The sequence below is a fragment of the Camelus bactrianus genome, chromosome 7 (genome assembly GCF_048773025.1).
Source record: "Camelus bactrianus isolate YW-2024 breed Bactrian camel chromosome 7, ASM4877302v1, whole genome shotgun sequence".
Taxonomy (NCBI): domain Eukaryota; kingdom Metazoa; phylum Chordata; class Mammalia; order Artiodactyla; family Camelidae; genus Camelus; species Camelus bactrianus.
The window spans coordinates 1,279,003-1,297,153 of NC_133545.1; the positions used below are offsets into that span (position 1 = coordinate 1,279,003).

At 56.0% G+C, this 18,151-nt stretch overlaps 1 protein-coding gene across 10 annotated transcripts; it reads right to left on the reverse strand.

Annotated features, from left to right (window-relative positions):
- Window positions 1–1,577: 1,577 nt before the first annotated feature.
- On the reverse strand, window positions 1,578–17,829 carry NOM1 (nucleolar protein with MIF4G domain 1). Of its 10 annotated transcripts, XR_012507968.1 has the most exons (13): window positions 15,782–17,829; window positions 14,194–14,321; window positions 13,299–13,494; window positions 11,920–12,159; window positions 10,899–11,222; window positions 9,315–9,425; window positions 8,477–8,644; window positions 7,675–7,796; window positions 6,718–6,949; window positions 6,118–6,249; window positions 3,695–3,804; window positions 3,468–3,573; window positions 3,245–3,381 (listed from the first exon to the last, which is right to left on the reverse strand). XR_012507968.1 is itself a non-coding variant. In XM_074366645.1 (12 exons), the coding sequence occupies exons 1-12, from the start codon at window positions 16,781–16,783 to the stop codon at window positions 3,207–3,209; spliced, it is 2,937 nt and encodes a 978-aa protein (XP_074222746.1). In that variant the 5' UTR covers window positions 16,784–17,829; the 3' UTR covers window positions 1,578–3,206. The 10 variants fall into 10 exon arrangements, 8 of the variants coding, with proteins under 8 accessions (XP_074222746.1, XP_074222747.1, XP_074222745.1 ...); XM_074366645.1 differs by lacking the exon at window positions 3,468–3,573 and having other exon boundaries at window positions 1,578–3,381; window positions 14,194–14,318; XM_074366646.1 differs by lacking the exon at window positions 3,468–3,573 and having other exon boundaries at window positions 1,578–3,381; window positions 11,920–12,078.
- Window positions 17,830–18,151: the final 322 nt, after the last annotated feature.

Here is an 18,151-nt window from a genome sequence, read left to right on the forward strand (position 1 = left end):
TCCAGCAATAGTTTTGAAAACATGACCTTGATTATGTAACTTCCTTGCCAGTAACCCTGTGATGCGTCCCTGTCGCTGACCAGGTAAATCCCCAGCTCCCCAGCGAGAAGGGGTCCGTCACTATCCGGTTGCAGGTGCCCCTCTGGCTGTCTGTCCTGAGTCCCAGGGCCCCCTGACCCTGGCGCACCTGCCTCTCACGTCCTCCTGTAGGAGCCGGTCCAAACGTCATTTCCTCTGCAAAGCGTCCCGCTGGGAAGAGCTGGCTGTCCCCATCACACCTTTGGTGCACTTGACCTGCAGGACCCATCCTGACAAATGAGACTTGTGAACTTTTCAAGCTCACCCTGGGCTCAGCGTGATGGCTGGCATCAAGCAGGCCCCCAACCAATGCTGAACGGGATCAAGGAGACCCGGTATTCCCCGGGTCCTCCCTAGAAGGGGCTGCAGGCTGACATGGTCCAGGGACGGCCCAGCCTTAGCACAAAGACTCACGTGGTACCGAGGGCTGGAAGGGAGCCGCAGACGGGGTGGCTTGAGGGAAGACGCTGGGTGCCACCCCCCCCCCCCCACCAAGTGCTCCTGGAGGGGACGCACGACGCAGGAGGATGCCGTCACTGGGACGTCACCTGCACACAGGCCAGCAGCCTCGTGCCCCGAACTCTCGGTGACCGATGCCCCGGCCCCCAGGCTTTGGTCAGTTAACGAGGGGGCCGTCCCTGCAGCCCCGCTGGTTCCTCCCACTCACCCAGGGCACCTCACAAGTGAACCAATGGAGGCAGTGTCACCGCCGCACAGGGAGGCCCCGTTGATTTTTCACAGAAGAGGCAAAAGTGACTTGAATTAGCTTAGCTATTTTCATGAAAAAACATCAGTGTCTTAGGCCTTTGAAGAATGAGTTCTGCATTATGAATGCTTTATAAAAATTCTTTATTTTCAAATAATTTAAAACATACAGAAGATGATAAACATATACTTCATCTATATAAACTCCACCCAGGTTCAGTGACAACTAGCATTTTGCCTCACCTGCTTTCTCTCTGTCCACGGGCACAGAGGGAGGGGGACAGAGAGGCCCTTTTAGGTGCAGCCTTCCGTCTACCGACAAGCCTCTTCTTTCAAAGTAAACCTTCACTGGCCCCCTACACAAAACAGGAAAAATAGATTTTATGTATACATTTTAATACATTAGAAAGTTTGTTCCTTCTGCCTCTATTTTAAAAGATAAATTCCTTAAAAGCCAGCTTTTCTTTCCTACACATCAGAAACTCTCTACATCAACAGCTCTCAGCCACACCCCAAGTCCAAGGGCCCACGTGGCACCAAGCTCTGGCCGAGTGGCCTGCGCTTTTCTCAGATGTGAATTATTATTGTAATAAATTAAAACCCCTTCGTATTTAATAAAAGCAGTTCTGAATTCACAGTAGCTTTTGCTCAAGATGTACTCATTTACTGAAAGCATGATTATGGTCACGTGGAAACCCGGTGTTCTGTCTAAAGAAGACAGAGTTTTGGATAACCTGCCATGTAATAAATGCAAAACTTAAGCAATGAATTAAGTCACAAACATACTCCATGGCAAAGGGAAAGACACTTTTATTGTTTTAAAAATAAGAGATGATGTAAAAACGGGGCTCCGGTTACAGATTATCTTCTGCAGGAAAGTCAGCTGAGCAAACCGGCACCTCGCACAAGGGTTAGCGCCCGCATTACCGTGTTTCCAGCCATGGCAGCTGCTCGGGGACTGGTCCTGACCCAGGTCACAGGGGGACGGGAGCCCCGCAGGGCAGACACCACCTGTGTCACCGCACCCCGCCGAGGGGCTCAGCCGATGCTGACTTCAGGGCGAGGTGCCCCAGGGGAGGGGACAGTGATGAGCTGACCTCGGCCTGTCCCCGCCCTGCAGACACTGTCTGTGAAGAAGCGCCCAGCACGGTGACGCCCCCACCGCCCCCAGCCTTCTTTCTCTGCTGTCTGAGTTCAGAACTGGCTGGAAGATACAGGTTTGTCACGTGGCCTCAGGGGTGCGAGGGGAGCCCAAGAAAGAGCAGACAGTCTCCGTGTTGTTCTGCACTTAACCTCCGGGTGTTCCTGAGTCTGCACCCCCGGCTTGGGGACCCCCCAGAGACACCAACTGCATGCCACAGCGTCTCGGCACACGCTGTGGCAGGGCCACATTAGTGCTTGAAGGCGTGTGACTTTCACAGGGGAGCCTGAGTGCCTGAGCCAGGCCAGGCCTGAGCCAAGGTGGCCACTGGGACGGGCGGCGTGGCTGGCCTTTGTGACTCTGTGTACAAACTACTGTTCTGTCCTCACATCTTGGTGACTTTTCTCAATGACTGAAGGGAGAGAGAAGCAAGTTCAAAGGGCGGGAAAAAGAAGACATCTGTGACCCAGTGGCAGATGGAAGGTGTCTGAGCACGTTCCTGCTTCTCCTCAGAGTTGACGGTATGTGTTGCCGGCAGCTGGGGCGCAGGGTTCTCGCCAGATAAACATGCATTCCCGGCAGGCAGTTGTCTTACTCATGTCACACCTGCCGGAACCCAGCTCAGCAGCAGCACCTGTTAAGTGTCCGACATCTATCTGGTGACCTCGAAGTTGTTCAGGAAAGTGTCTTACGACCGGGAATTGAGGGGGCTGAGCCAAGGACACAAACAGGGAGGAACGCCCTTCACGACGTCGGAGTTTTGGAGGAGTGACAATGAAGCCCCCAGGCCGTGCTCTGCCAGCACCTGCGAGGCCTGAGTTTACTGATGACTTTTCCGGAACACTTGCATTCCAGATACTTGAAATAATCAAACACCAGGCACGTTTAACTGATGGTTTTTGAACTTTTAACCAATATATTAAAAAAGATAAAAATGCATCAATTTCTTTATAAGAAAAGAAATACTTCCGTGCACTGCCTGGAAGCCTACTTTGTCTATTAAAAAAATAAGACACTGGCACACCCCTCGTGGTCTCATCACTTAGAGAACACTGTCCAGTGTCTGCCACTCCCCCTCCCGCCTCCACTACGTACAAAGAGATATAGTTATTTGACAATGGTTCAAAACACAAATACAATATAACTTCAATCAAAATACAACATTTTAAATACATCAGACTGTGCTACAGCTCCACCAGGCTTTACACAGAGCAGAGTAACGGGCCTTCTGGGTTTACAAAGGACATTTTACAGACAGATGAGCACCCCCCCCACTCCCGGACTACATCCTCAGGGAAGCCCTTCCCTGCAGAGATCTGGTGGTGAGCTCAGCTCTCTCCCTGAGCACACTGGCCTCCTCGGCGCTCCCGGGAACCTGGCCGCCCTTCAGCAGGAAGTGGCTGATGAAAAGCTTCAGGCCCTCCCGCAACAGGCCCAGCGCGGGGTTGTCCGACACCCTGCAGGGGAACGGAACAGGCGGTCAGGGCAGTGACCCGTCGGGCCCCCAGCCTCAGTTCTAGAAACCCCGAACAGGAAGCCACACCTGGTTTCTGTCCCAAACAGAACTCTCAGTTAAGGACTTAAGGACGTCTTCTACCTGCCAGAAGTCATTACTGGTTTGCGGTTAGGCGGGCTTCCCGCTCCCCAAGCTGATGTACGAGACGTCATTACAATTAAGATGGAGCAGCTACACGTAAGCGCTTCCACAAAGCAGCAGGAGCGGAAATCACTCCTCTCGATACGTTTCGTCAGAGCAAGCTGGGAACCAACCTTGCAAAAATTGAACCAAGGTCTTCAACCTCTGTTTCCATTAACAGCATATATAACACTTTTCTTAAGAAGTGGACTCTGGGTTTGTCCAATTCACTGAATTCAACGACCTAATAGAGCCAGAATAAAAAATAATAAAGTTACATTGGTTTAAGCCAACTTTTCAGTGATTTCTAAATACAGTTTGAGTAAAAAGTAACCCCCCCACTCCCTTAACTAAGGCTATTTCCAGTTTTACAAAATGAACAGCTGTTGGCAAGGCCGCGGGGCCCTGGCCCCGCATCACACCAGTGTGGAGAGTGGCCTGGAGCGGTGAGTCCATATCGGGGGTGGGAACCTAGTCATTCAGGAAACTAATTTCTAGAGCTGAAACATACCATCTCCATGCCTTAAAGAAACTATCCCCTAATTAAAGCCACACACACACACACACACACACACACAATCTGGATCCAGGAGGAACCAATTCATACACACATAAATCACAGTACACTTAACACAGGAGAACACTACACAGCAGTAATCAAATCAAAGCAGAGACTGCAACTACAGATAGCAACATGGATAAATTCCAAACTTGCAGTGAATTTAAAAAAATAAGTAAAGGACACCACACCGCTCGACCCCGCCGCTGTGGGGGAGAGTGGACGGGTGTGGCTGTGTTCCAGTGAAACTGCATCTGTGGACATTAGTTTTGAATTTTCTATGGCTTTATTCTTCTTTTGACTTCCCCCTAACTTTTAAAAATGCAAAAACCATTCTTAGATCATGGGCTCTAAAAAAACGAAGCGGTGAACCGTATTTGACCGTCAAGCCGTAGTTTGTCAACACCTAGTTTAACACAAAAACCTTGGTAGAACTGAACACAAACTCCTTGGAGGCTGAGAGAAAAACTAGTAACAAACTAGAAAAAGAAGAAAACTCCTGAACTTCAGAAAACTACAAGAGACATCACCTGACAAATAAACACAACGAACGTTCCTCACTGACGCCAGGAGGAAATCAGGAGCGCCTGTCACTGTCTAGTCCACAACGTCCTGCTGGCTCGGGGAGGAGGGACAGAAGCAGCTGTTCTGGTGATCTGATTGTTCTCGTCAAACCCTCAGAGGCTAAACATGAAAATTTAGGTGACCTATCACAAGTTCAGCATACAAAAATCAAGTTTCCCTCACAGTAGCGACAAGTGATTAGACAACGTAATTAGAATTGCACGGTATCTCTGCACAGAGTGCACATTACATTGTTTTTTTTTTTTAAAGTATGGTGACAGTGTAACTCTCTGTATGGAGATTAAAACCACACAGAACGACATGGGGGCTGTCGCGGACACACAGGCAGTGGGACCCTCTGAAGAGGGCCTGGCCCGGGGCTACGGCCGCTCTCAGGACAACTCTGGGCTCCCGTGCACCTGAGGGATGCACCGCACTCCACTCCACCCTGAGCTCAAACTCGAAGGCAAGGCTCACCCTGGTGACGAGAAGGCACGTGGGAGGCCCCGGGCCCCCACTTTCACTGCAGACCCCAGCCTGCCGGCTCAAGAGGTCGCCTGCAGCAGGCGAGCAGGAAGGGTGAGCAGGAAAGCGCAGCTGCAGTCTGCGTGGCGGGCCCGGGGGCAGGGGGCGCGGAGGCCCCGGCCCCCAGGTTCCTGCACAGCACCGGCTCTCAGGACACCCAGACCCCAGTGTCCCACTGGCCAGGCGGCCTCCACCCGCTCCCGCATCTCAGCTGCACCGTCCACTCCAGGCCAACATCAGAGCACCTGCTGTTTCATCGACTTGCACGCGGCAACGTGGAAGCATGACAGCATTGGGGCCCCTGCTCTGAAACACCCCACAGTGACGGGAGAAAGCCCGCAGCCCGGCCCCGCTCGCCCGCCTCCTCCCGACTCGGCAGCAGCCGCTGCCCATGCATCCCCGGCCTGGAGACAGATCCACGGAGCCGCGCCACACCTGGAGCTGCGCCCGGAGCTCCTGGACGCGTGAATACCATGTGCTTTCGGTGACGCCTCCTATGACAAAAACGTGCTTCAGAATCGAAGGACACGCATCTTCCTAAGGTACTGAGTGTAAGCAACCACAGCTGAGCCCTGAACTCGGCTCTGAATCGAGAACTGTATGCGCTGTAGGACCCCAGGGGCCGAGGCTGTCTGAACGCTCACACGGGACCCCAGGGGTCGAAGGCTGGCTGAACGCTCACACGGGGGACCGCAGGGGTCGAAGGCTGGCTGAACGGTCACACGGGGGACCGCAGGGGTCGAAGGCTGGCTGAACGCTCACGTGTGGGACCACGGGGCCAAGGCTGGCTATGAAGTTACACTCGGATTTTCGCCTGCACGGGGTTGGCGCCCTGCACCCCCTGTGGCCCAACGGTCACCTGTCAACTGTCATTTCATTGCTTCGAATAACTGCATACGTTACACGCACCTTTAAGATGGAAAGTGGCAGTGATTTTGCCTTCAACAAGTGGGCCACCAGATGAACCAAATTAGAGAAATTAGTGGCTGGCAAATTTCCTAAATCCCGAAATTTGTCCCAGATGCTGAACTGGAAAGTCATCTAATGTAACAGAAAGATAAAAAAAAGTTACAATTCAACAAATTTAGAAGGAAACACAAACAACACAGAAGTACTGTACTTACTCATTTGTTTGTTTTTTGATTATTTTGGGGCGATTAGGTTAACTTATTTTTATTTATTTTTAATGGACGTACTGGGGACGGAACCCAGGACCGCGTGCGTGCTAAGCACGTGCTCTACTCCTGAGCCACACCCTCCCCCCTTGTTTGTAAAACTCTAAAAATAAAGACTTAGAAGCAACTACCCTTTCTTTTCCTACACACAGTAGTGTGAGTAGCTTCACAGTAGGTTCCCTCTACTGCTGTGTCTTCCCTCAAGTCAGCAGGAACATGAGAAAATCACGTTAGGAAAGGAAGGTGCGGCATCAACCAGCGGGACGTGCCGCCGGTTAACCGGGTCGTGCCGCCCCTCACTGGTGACACAGGGGACGCTGCCGACTGTGCCCACCCTCTGCACGCAGCCCTGGCCCCAGGGGCCTCCTGACTCGGGGCACTCGTTGAAGGGGGTGCTGAGCCAGCCACCTGGCCGGCCTTCCAGCTTCGCCACCTGAAACCGCCTCTCGTAGTCACACAGCTTGCCGGCCAGGAACGCATAGAAAGGGTTGTACGTTCTCTCCTGAAGGCAGCAATCCATGAGGACGTGGACTATTTCCCTCTCCTGCTGATCCTTAAGTCCAAGTCTGTAAGACAGAGGGACAGCAACAACTTAATCTTCAACTTGCCAAATTTTAACAGCTTTAAGGCAGAATCTTTCAGAGGAACACAGCCTGTCTGAAGGTCTGGTTAAAAGTAAGCTGAGGAGAGGAGGTTGGGGTAGCAAGCCTGGAGCCCCAGGCCTGGCCCCACCCTCTGACCTCAGTGTTTCCGACGTGGCCCAGCGAGGGAACCCAGCGCTCTACAGTCTGTCACCAACCCCGCGCGACCACATCGTTTGGTCTGTATGCAGCAAAACCTGCCCTGTTAGTGCACAGTGTGCAGTTTGGACGAGTGTTTGTACTTTTGCAATATTTCCCTATATTCCTTCTGAATCTGAAGCAAATAAAACAAAGTTAATCAACACCAAATCTTTTAGAAGTACTTTGTCAAAGTGCACAGATGCTTCTAAATCTTACTACAACTAATTATAGAAACTACACCAAGAACTTTTAATTTAGGAGTAAAGTTGTTAGAAAGAGAACTTTAATAGGAAGGTTCTAAGCAACTCATGACAAACTACAGCCCCTGAGAACTGTCCGCTGGTCGGTGGGCAGGAGCCGGACTGCAGCCCCAGGCGTCGGGCTGTTGGCAGGGGGAGGGCCTGGGCCCCAAGTAGCACCAGGCCCGGCCTCCGCGGTGCGAAACCCGACCCCCTCGTTTCTCAGCATCTAACCCAACGGCAGTTCAGAACGTTCACACAGAGTCTTACTTTAGAAGCTTTTCAAATGCATCCAGAAAGTCTTCACTAGTCATTATAGTACAAAATATGTTTCTCCTGACGTCAGTGTTCATCCTCTGCTTCCGGGCAAGTTCCAGGATCTTCGCACTGACCTGGGAGGGATGACAGAGGCAAAGGTCGCACAAACGTCTCCCTGAAATTCACTCTTGGCTTAGTGCAGTCACTAAGCCTGCATAGAACGTGCATAGTTCTGCCGTCTGACCCGAGCATCGCCGTCAACTGCACGTGCACCCTGCATGGAGATGCTAAGTCTGCTGCTGGCCGACGGCCCCACGAAGAGAAGACAGCAGGAGCTCACGGCCACCGAGGAAGCGCCGCGCGACGGGGGGCTTCTCGAGGCAGCGGAATCAAGCAGAGGCCCCGCGGCCAGGTGGACAGAGACGGCCAGGTGTGACGGGGCCCTGCGACAAAGAGGATGCCGTGGGAAATGGAGGAAATCTGAGTAACATGCAGACTGCGGTCAGTAGTGAAGAAAATAAAAGCACAGATGTGGGCAGTCAGAAACCCGGGCCAACGGGCCAGGAGCCGTGTCTCCCGGGAACAACGCCACCTTATCTGTGACCTGAGTGTCCTGACTGTCGTGAGTTCCCCTCACTCCACTCCACTTTTAAGTCTCTCATGTAATGTTTTGAGAAAACCACAGAAATGGAATTAAATGACAGCACAAAACAACAGTCATTTCTAGGAGGCCTTCAGGTAAACTCGGGGAAGTCCACAGCGAGACGCAGGGGACACAGAAGGTGCCTGTGGCAGTGAGCTCAGGGTGGCGTACCGTCCCCAGGGGCCGCTTCTGTGGGGTCTTCTGCTGACTGTTGTCAATCATCGGGGCGCCGCTCCAGGCCGACCCCACGATCCACCAGCGCCCAGTCTGCTCCGCGTTCAGGATGTTGTCCCAGGAGACACGGAGCTGAGTCTCTGTCCCTGAGCCGGCGCCGCGCACCTGACAGAAGGAAGGGAAGGAGTTGGTGCTGCTTCTGATGGCTCAAGTCGGGGTTGCCCCACGCCAGGCGCTTCCCCTTCTCCATGTCAGCGCTCATGGGGCCGTGGTGAGTCACCCACACTGAGGACAGAGGCAAACTCTCAGCACGTGCCTGAGCTCTGCACGTCTGTCACCCCAAACACTGCTGTCTCAGGACAGTTATCACTCGGTGGGAAAAGGCTCTGACTCAGGCCACAGGGGGAGCCCCATCAGCTGAGAATCTGACCAGGAAGGGCTGGGACTTGCTGGAGTCAGCAATCCTCAAGCTGACCAAAGACCAGGGCTGAAGAATGTGCCCGACTGGGCCCGGCGTTAGGAACACGCAAGGAACTCAGACGAGCCCCCCAGCACCGACACTGACCTACTGGCCCAGGCAAGACCCTGGCCCAGGCCCTTCTTCAAAGCAATCAGAGGACCCTGCTGTGTGGCCGAGCCGAGGCCCCGCCGGGCCTGGTGTGGCACCCACACAGCTCTCAGCCCCGCCCTCGGGCCACACACAGGGTCCCAGCACAGACACAGGACACTTCCTTCCCAGATCAGGGGTCCTGCTGCCCTCCGCAGGGCCCGGGGCGGTGGGGGTGGGGGGTGGGCGGCGTGGGCCCACGCTCAGAGCCGCGCACAGGGAGGTTACCAGTGCTCTCTGCAGCTTCCGCAGCCTCTCCACAGGTTCGGGGTCGTAGCCCGGAATCTTCCGCACGTCGTTGTTCTTCAGGGCCAACAGTGTCTCCAGCATAAACCGGATCTTAAAAAAAGCAGGAAAAGCCATCACTGCAAATGGCCTCATTTCAACCTGAGAAGAAATAAACCACCTCTGCACACATGCTCATGCAGGACGCGTCAGAAGTGGCCTTCAGGCCGAGTCCACGCTAACTTGGACGTCCGGCTCCAGGCCATTCGAGACTGGAGTGCAGGTCCCGCACCCGCCCGCTGGGGACATGAACACCCCCAGGACCGCATGTCCCCTGCCGCGCCCTGACCCCTCTCCCCAGCACCTCCCCTCCCCGCCGCACCCCTGACCCCCCATCCCCGGCACCTCCCCTCCCCTCCGCGTCTGCAACTCCTGCCCGCCCCTTTCTGCTTTTTTAACTTTAAGTTGAAAGTAACGTCACACAGAGAGCAGCCGTGAGAACAGCAGAAGGACGCCCACACTCGTCTCCCAGGTCCCCAGGTTCACGTGGAACTGGGACAGAACCCACCTGCTCTAACACCCACAGAAAGCGCACAGTTAGTGCGTTCGGGGTTGTGCCACTGTCACCTCGATCAACTGTGGAACACGTCATCACCACCCCAAACCTGCCCGGCCACCCTGCCCCCGGCTCCTCCAGCTTCAGGCACAAGTCAGAGGCCGCTGTCTGCTAACACCCATGTTCTAAATGTGACTTCTGGGCGTTCAACACAGGGACAAGGTATCCGTTGGGACACTCCACCCCAGCTCCTCAACACGTGGCAACTCCCCCACCTTCACAGCTCCTGGGACCCCCGGAGGGTTTGGCCCCCCACCCCTCAGAGCTGGCCTGGAGCTCATCTTGGGTTGTCAACCATGGGCCAGCCTTTCTTCTGAGTCTGCATCTCCTGAACCACCAGCTGTCCATCTGAAGGCCCAAGCTGGGAACCTGGAGTCACCCCGACCCCTCCTTTCCACCACCCCTCACCCCCCAAGTCTGGCCCCTTCTGACCCCCAAACCTGTGCCCACGGCACCCATGCAAACTGTCGCCCCAAGCAGAGTGGCTTCTCCCTCCCTCCTATGCTGTAGCCAAAGTGACCTGAGCGGTGAAACTCCACATGTACTCCTCTGCTCAGAACCCTTCTCGTGTCTCTGGGATAAAATCCCAATTCCCCGAGGGCTCAGCCCTCACACCCTCCCATAGGCCTTCCCAGGACTTCCCGTGCCCAACAGGCTGCAGAACAGCGAACCAGGTGGGAGTCAGGATCGGCCCCACTTTTAGATGGGGAAACCGAGGCCTGGAGGACTCGGACCTGTCGCTGCCAAGCAGGCGGACCTTCCCCAGCCCCGCACCACAGACCACCTCAGTCAACATCTTCTGAGTGGCTGAATGTCAAAGAAATCGACTCTTACACTCACAACAGTGAGGAAACAAGGTTCGTGGACATTTTGAAGATAAAGCCACAAAGCCAGACAAGGCAGAAGGTAACGGGTCACGGGGACGAGCGTAGCATTTACCCCGAACACTCGTTTGTGTGGTGGGCTCGTACCCGGCTCTGGTCCCGGAACTCGCCGCCCGCCCGGCTGGCTTTGGCCTGGGTCTCGGCGATCAGCTCCTTGAGTGACAAGGCATCGTCTTTTCTCAATGAAAAGCCCACGTGTTTCAGCATTAACAGGATCAGCTCGATGTCTTTCTCTGTGAAAGTTCCCACAAGTTTTCTCAAGATGTCAAAGATGAGGAGAGACTGCACCACGCGGAAGTTGTACAAATGGGCGATGACGGTGAACAGGTTGTCGCACTCCTTCCCCTCCCGGCCGCTCGCATAGACGCCGGTAAACCGCCTCACCACGGCCTCCAGAAAGTGGGCGCCGACCTGGACAAAGGAAACAGAACATCGTCGCAAACGTGTAACAACCAAATGTTAGCAACTTAGCTACAGGAACCCTCCTTTCTCTTTCAACTTAAATGTGCACTGAAAGAATCGGTACTTCTTAGGTTAGCGCATAGAACACACACGTGGTAAGACACAGACTCCAACAGGGCGCGAACTCTACAGAGAGCAGCCCGAGGGCACAGGCCTCCCAGGAGGGCACGGAACAGGACAGGACATGCAGCAGGTGCCCGGGCGCACGACCCTCGCTCTAAGGGCGTGCTGGTCCTGACAGTCGATACGCGGGCGTGTTTCGGTCAGCGGCCATTCTGGATCCTTGGAAAAAGAAAGTTGTTGAAAACACTAAGAATGCAACTATCTCTCTAAAAGTGTGCTGCTCTCCAAGTACACTTGCTTCTGAAGCTGCAGCGGGACTGGAGGGGGACAGCGGGAGCAGGGACATGGTGGTGCCCGAGTGGCGTCCACACTGCAGTGGAGAAACGATGACCTGAACCAGTCCAGCCGTGCGGGCCCTGGGCAGGAAGAACGGGCTGAGAGCGACTGGGGCCACAGCCAGAGGGTGTGGCCAGTCACTGGACAGGAGAGGTTAGACGCCTGGGTGACAGGTAGACGACGGAGCTCCTGACTGCGGCAGGGAACCCGTGAGGGGAGCAGGGAAGTGGCCGCTGCGCAGGCTCACCTGAAGACCGAGCTGCTGGAGCCGCGGGCACAGCTGGCTGGGCGGGCAGCTGAGATCGTGGTGAGGGCGAGACCCAGCGGGCAGGAGAGCAGCGGGAAGACGCGCACACCACCGCCACGCTGCCACAAGTAAATGCGAGAAGAATCCAGAGGAAGGCACCTGCCCAGCAGGAGGGACGGTGACCTGGCGGAGGCAGCTCTGCCAGACTGGACACAGTCCTGAGTCTCTAAGGACCTCAGACTTATAAAAAAATTTAACCTGTAAACTTCCGATTCCAGCCCCTTCCCTAAAAATAACCCTGCAGAACACACTCCCCCATCATGACCGCTGTATTATACTCAAACACAACCTGAAACAGAAAAGAAAGTGGGACTAATTCAGCATTTGCCTGACCCGTCCTGCGGGCCGTTGTGGAGGCTACACTGGGGGCCAGGCATGCAGGGACGCCAGGATGCCGGCCTGTTCCTGGGGGAGGGCTGTCACAGGGCCAAGCCACTAAAGACCACCAGCCAGACAGACTGCACCACGCAGAGGTCCAAGGGGACCGACACGTGCTCCTCCTGAGTTTAAATGTCATCGAGGAAACGAAGCCCCGTTCGCCTGCTCACCAACTCACCGACCAGAGTACCGCCTCCCGTCACCAGACCGACCGCCCTCAGCGACCCCAGCACCTGCTACACTGGGGGACCGGACACCGGCTGGGAAGGTCAGGACCCCACCAGGAGGTGACAAGAGGACTGGGAAGAGGGGGTGACTGTGGAACCAGCATCGTCACCGTGGGGCCTCCCTGAGGCCAACACAAGGGTCACTGAGCAAAGGCCCAGAACGCCCTGCGGCAGGGCGGGGCCACCAGCCCCCAACAAGCACCTGTTCAGCACCAGGCCCCCCGGGCAGCAGGTGCCGTAAACACGCTGTCCATCTCATCCTGACAAAGGCCCCACTTCGCAGACGCAGGCGCCGACAGGTCTGTGGCCCACCTGGGGGGGTAGGGGGGCCAGGCTCCAGGCCTACGCTCTGTCACGCGTCTCCTCACTTAACGCCCAGTTTGACCTCACACTCTGATGGCCTCCATTCTTATGAAGAGACAGTCTCCTGCCCAAAGCGAACACCACACAGACCACTGTGCTCCGGACACCCGACAGTGTCATGGGGGATACTGGGTACACAAAAGCAAGTCCAAACTGTCAGTCCAGAGGGGCGGAAACTATCAGACCACGAGGACACGTCAGAATGGACCGAGCACATAGCCAAAGCCAAAGACATCACTCACGTACTGAGTGCGGTTTAGAACGTTCGGCGCAGACAGCGTGGCACTGAGCCCCACCGGCCAATCATTAAACAGGCAGCGTTTAGACAGCGGCCCGGAGAGGCGGCCCCACCTCGATTCCGACCGTGCAGTGAAGAATGCTGACCAGGAGGACGTGCTCCATCACCAGCCTGCTGGGCATGGCCGCGTCCGGCGCGCAGGCACTCAGGAGGACGCCCGTCAGAGTGTCGCTCACGTCCTTCCGGCTGTGGGCCATGTACAGCTCCTCCAGCTGCCCGCTTATCGAGGCTAAGTTTGGCTCGCTCAACCTGCGGGCATGGGGCAGACAGAGCAACAGTGGGGTCTCAAGTGAGGAACTATTCTTCAGGTCAGTTTTAAAAAACTGCAGTTATCACTGCTACCAAGAAATCCTATTTGACGTACACATCTGCCCCAGGGACAACCTCCTCTCGCCTCGGTGGCCCACAGCTATGAACACAGCACAGACTCCTCTGGAACCTTTGAGTAACATCACTACTGTTACTCTTCACTTCCAGCTGAAACGTGGCCACAGTAACGCACATGCAGGGTTCCCTTCAAGCCCGCAGAGCCCGTGCTGAGGACTCGCCACCGATGTCCTGACCTGAGGTCCCCAGGCAGGGGCAGCAAACCATCCTCAGCACATTGGTAGGTACTGTTGGGAAAAATCCCAACCGTACAGCCTTTTTGCTGGCTTAAGACTTTATTTCCTAACACGGAGAAAAGACTGCTCCGTTCACTGGGTGGGGACGGGAAGGACGTATCCAAGCAAAGAGGCCACGCACCGCGCCTGTGCTGACACTGAACGTCAAATGGCTCGTCCGCTCAAATTCCAGGATGCACCGTGGAAACTGGTTGTTTTTTAATTAAAAAGAAATTAAAAAACAAAACAAAAAACGCAGGCTTTGGTTTAATTCCCGGAATCGTCCCTCTGTTTCTAGAAAACAGACGATCTCTGGAAGTGACACAATGGACCGCTTCCAGGTTACCTGTTAATCAGACCTTTGACCTGTTTCTTCAGCCTTTCCAGCTCTTCCTTTTTCTGCGCATCCACTGTCTCCTCTGCTCGCCTCTCATGAGGTGGTATGTACTTTCCACCATTTTCACAAAGACTCTGCTTCAAAGGGTAGAAACAAATTACAAAAAATTTACACTGAATAAATCCCACTTTCCCCCTTGCTATATTCACACTTAGACATTAAATCCCCAAGACCTGGTAGAAGCTGTCACTATTGAGCACGGCTGCTCTATGCACATCAGATGTCTGCTGTGCGCCTGGCCGACTGCACAAGCCCCACTGGCCTGGGCGGGGCGACGCCCTTTCAGTCAATACTGCATTTCATCATCTCACTTCTCCCCGCAGTCCTTCAGCGCTGGCTGAACCCCTGTCACCCGCTCAACGCAGCCCTGTCCTCCACACTTCTGCCATCCTTAGTTTACAGCAGGCACCGCAGCACAGACACCTGGATCACACGCACCACCAGTTTTGGAGGAAAAGCATTCCAAAATAATTTAAAGCTGGTTAAAAACTAGTAACTAAATTTACATGATAAAGTCAAAATCCACCCATGCTCACCATTCCCTAGATTTTCAACTTAGAGGGTCACACATCATTCACTGATCAACACTCCCTGGACACCTACACCACAAGCCTTTAGGTGACAGACATCTTCAAGGCTAGATCCTTGCTGTTAAGACTTCAAGCTTAGGTGGAGAAAGCGTATTTCTATACTGGAAACTTCCTCCCGAGACAGCCATTAGTATGTCAATTACACCTCCAGGGGCTGTGACAGAGACCCAGGAAGAGTCAAAAAATGAAGATCCCAGAGAGCAACTGAGCACGTGCTCACAAAGTGCCAGGTGTAAGGCACCAGGGACAGAAACGAAAGATAGGTTGCGTACCTAAGGAGGGGGGCGGGGAGGTTCCCAGAGATGTTTGACGTGAGCAGATAAACACAGTGAGAAAATGGGGAAAGGCTTTGCAGGCAGCAGAAATAGTAACTTAGAGGCAGAATGCTGAACTAGTGAGCCGCGGAGGAGGAAGCACAAGCGACTCCACACGGCCACCTTTAAGGTGCCTGGTGCGGGGAAGCTGGTCTAACCGGCAAGGGGCCAGCCCCAGAGGCGCCAGCTGCTCTGCTGTGGGTTCTGAACCTGATCTTCAAGGCGAGACTTTGTCCAAGGGAGGGCTGTGGATCACTTTGTTTTAGAGGTTCACGCCCGGGGCTGAAGAGGGCAGAGGTGAGTCAGGGGTGCTGGTGTCCCTGGGATACATCACAGGGGGAACAAAGCGAGGGGGAGGGAGTCAAAGTCAGGCCTGGAGACTGAGGCAGCAAACACGAAAGAAGACGGAGCCTCAGGACAACGGTGGGAATGGCCCTTAAGTCTCTGGGATGGAAGATCTCTAGAGATGTTTTCTCCCACGTCTCTTTGTTACGGAAATTTAAATAACCCGACTTACCCACACTCGCTCAATTGCCAAGACATCAATCGCGTCGCTTCTGCCCCACGCTCTGCCCCCACCGTGCCTCGGGGGGGGGGGGGGAATCCCAGAGGACTTACTAGTTCACACGATACCTGATCTGCCGCGTCAGCCTCCTCCGAGGAACTTTCACTCCTCTCCTCATCTTCCGCAAAGCGGACTCTCTTTTGCCTCCTTTTCTTCTTCGCTGTCCCTTCCGCTCCTCCGCTTTTTCGCTTTCCCTCGTCCTCGTCCTCCTCGCTCTGCGTTCCGGCTTCTGCTTCCCGCTCGTCTTCCTCTTCCACGTCCTGCGCCTCCCGTTCGTCCTCGGTGTCAGTCTCTGAATCATTTTCCGGGAGTGTCTGTCCGGCGCCCCCCTCCTCCTCCTCCTCACTGCTGCTCTCATACAAGGCACTATTTCCCCCAGACTCCAGGGCTCCCAGGATGTAGTCGAGTCCATCGCGGGCAAAGCTAAGCGGCACGGAGCTACCGTCGCCCTTCTTTCTGCGCTTGTTCAAGCCGAGGCAGCGCTCCAGCTTTCGGATCTCTCGGTCCTCCTCCTCGTTGGCCGCCAGAAGTGCGCGTTTCCGGGCAGCGGCGGCGGCTAAGGGGGCCTTGGTCCTCCCGGGGGAGCCTCTGGCCTTGGCCTGGGCTGGGGCGGCCTTGGCCGGGGCCTCAGAGGGTCGCAGCTCCTCCGGCTGCAGTGGGGCCCGACGTGGGGGCGGCCGGCCGCCCTCTCCCGCCGCCCCCGCCTCTGCCCGGGGGCCGCTCGCTCCCCCGGCTCCGCCGCCCCCCGGGCCCTGCGCGGAACCGGCCGTCCGCTGGAGCCGGCGCGCCTTCTTCAGGTGCCGCTTCTCCTTCCTCAGCTCCCTGCGGCTTTTCCTCCCGCCCGGGCGCCTGCGTCCCTGAGCCCGGCGGCCCTCGCAGCCGCCGGGGGTCTCGCGCTCCGAGGTCGCCTGCACGAACTCCTCCACTGCTAGCTTTAGCCGCTTCAGAGCCCCCTCCCCGCCGCCCCCAGGCCTGCGGCGCTGTCCGCGCCCGGCTCCGCGCTTCCCGCGGGCCGTGAGTCCCCCGCAGCCGTCCCGCGCCAACGCGCCCGGGCTTGTGGACGCCGCCATCTTGCGGGACGCTCTGACGCCCGACTTCCGGCCGGGGAGCGACTTCCTGGTGGAGAGCGGCGCGCTACGCGTGACGGGGCGGGGCGGGGGCCCACTGCTGGCGGGAGGGCGGCAGCGCAGGAGCCGCCGGATAGTGAAGGGTGCTTCCTCTGAGACTTGGAAATTTCAGAACGTTGACTTTCCGATGAGCACAAACACGTTCTCGTTTACAATGGAAACCTCAGGGGAGGGTGTAGCTCAGTGTACAGTGTGTGCTTCGCAGGCGCGAGGTCCTGGGTTCAGTCCCCAGTATCTCCAGTAAAATAAACAAATAAACCTAATCCCCCCAAATAAAATGAAAACCTTACAGCTAATGGTAAAGAAGGCTCTCAGCGACGCGCCACAGAAGTAACTGCACTTGGGAAAATGCAAAAAACAAACACACAAACAACTGAAAGAAAAACAAAAACAGAAACAGAAGTAGCTGCACTTGGGGAACGGGTGGGCCTCTCAGGACGCGTGTGCACTTGCACCCCCCCCCAGACACGCCGCGTGTGAGTGTGTGTGCGTGTGTGTGCGCGCGCGCCGGACACGGGAAGTTTCCTCCTGCTTTCTGTCCTGGAACTGGCCTCGGCCTCAGGCCTCTCTCTGTTGGGGCTGCCGGGATTTCCTGGGAGGGGGCCCGTGGTTACCTCTCTACTGACAGACACCTACTGGGGTGAACTGGTGCCCCCAGAATCCGTGTTCCTGGAATTCGTGAGCGTGACCCCGTTTGGAAGCAGGGCCTTTGCAGATGGACTCAAGTTAGGAGGAGGCCCTCAATCCAATGACGCGCGCTCTTAAAAGAGGGAAGTCTGGGCGCGCACCTCCCACGCAGGGACGGCCACGCCGCGGGCCGGAGGCGGCAGCGCTGGGCAGAGGCTCCCCCGGCCGAGGGCTCCAGGGATTGCGGGCGACGCCAGGAGCTGGCAGTGGCCCGGAGCCGGCCCTCTCTTGCAGCCGCAGGAGGAACCAGCAGCTCGATCTCCGGCTCCCGGCCCCAGGACTGAGGCTGCACACGCGGAGCCGTGGGTGGGTAGCTCGTACTGGGCAGCTAGCCCGGCAGGTGGCAAGACGGGAGGCAGGAGCAAGCAGGGCTCAGGGCTTGCCCGTGAGGAGCGAAGGGAAACTCCAGGAGGACGAGTGACGGCGGAGCGCAGGTTCCACACGCAGGGCGCTCAGCAGCCAGGCTCGGGGGCGCCGGTCCCGACCCGCCGCGGGCCCGCTGCGTGACTCAGCTTCTCCGTCTGCAGAGCGGGGTGACCAGAGGGCCCGTCCCGCAGGGCCGTCACACCGTTCGTGAGGGTTTAAAAGAGGACGTCTTTCTTCTGTGTCACATCGGAACCCTCG